The 645-nt window shown below is 56.9% G+C and overlaps 1 protein-coding gene across 1 annotated transcript; it reads left to right on the forward strand.

The window, feature by feature from the left end:
• Positions 1 to 3: 3 nt before the first annotated feature.
• On the forward strand, positions 4 to 642 carry LOC105460896 (tubulin beta chain-like; the record flags this gene model as incomplete). The annotated part of the gene is made up of 1 exon (XM_011707383.1): positions 4 to 642. A coding segment is annotated over one exon (639 nt), but the record flags the coding sequence as incomplete, so codon positions are not given.
• Between the last annotated feature and the right edge of the window lie 3 nt (positions 643 to 645).

Genomic DNA, 645 nt, shown 5'->3' on the forward strand with positions numbered 1-645 from the left:
AAGGAGGCCGAGAGCTGCGACTGCCTGCAAGGATTCCAGCTCACGCACTCTTTGGGCGGTGGTACCGGTTCTGGTATGGGTACTCTGCTCATTTCCAAAATTCGCGAGGAGTACCCCGACAGAATCATGAACACGTATTCCGTCGTGCCGTCGCCCAAGGTGTCCGACACGGTCGTCGAGCCGTACAACGCCACCCTCTCCGTACACCAGCTGGTCGAGAACACCGACGAGACCTACTGTATCGACAACGAGGCCCTTTACGATATCTGCTTCCGCACCCTGAAACTGTCGACGCCAACGTACGGCGATCTAAACCATCTCGTCTCCCTCACGATGTCCGGTGTCACGACCTGTCTGAGGTTCCCCGGTCAATTGAATGCCGATCTTAGGAAACTTGCCGTAAACATGGTACCCTTCCCCCGTCTCCACTTCTTCATGCCCGGCTTCGCACCTCTCACGTCTCGCGGCAGTCAACAGTACAGAGCGCTCTCCGTACCGGAGCTCACCCAACAGATGTTCGACGCCAAGAACATGATGGCAGCGTGCGATCCCAGGCACGGCAGGTACCTCACAGTCGCCGCCATCTTCCGCGGTAGAATGTCGATGAAGGAGGTCGACGAGCAGATGCTCAATATTCAGAACAAG

This window comes from Wasmannia auropunctata, unplaced genomic scaffold, assembly GCF_000956235.1.
Source record: "Wasmannia auropunctata unplaced genomic scaffold, wasmannia.A_1.0 LD313927.1, whole genome shotgun sequence".
Taxonomy (NCBI): Eukaryota; Metazoa; Arthropoda; class Insecta; order Hymenoptera; family Formicidae; genus Wasmannia; species Wasmannia auropunctata.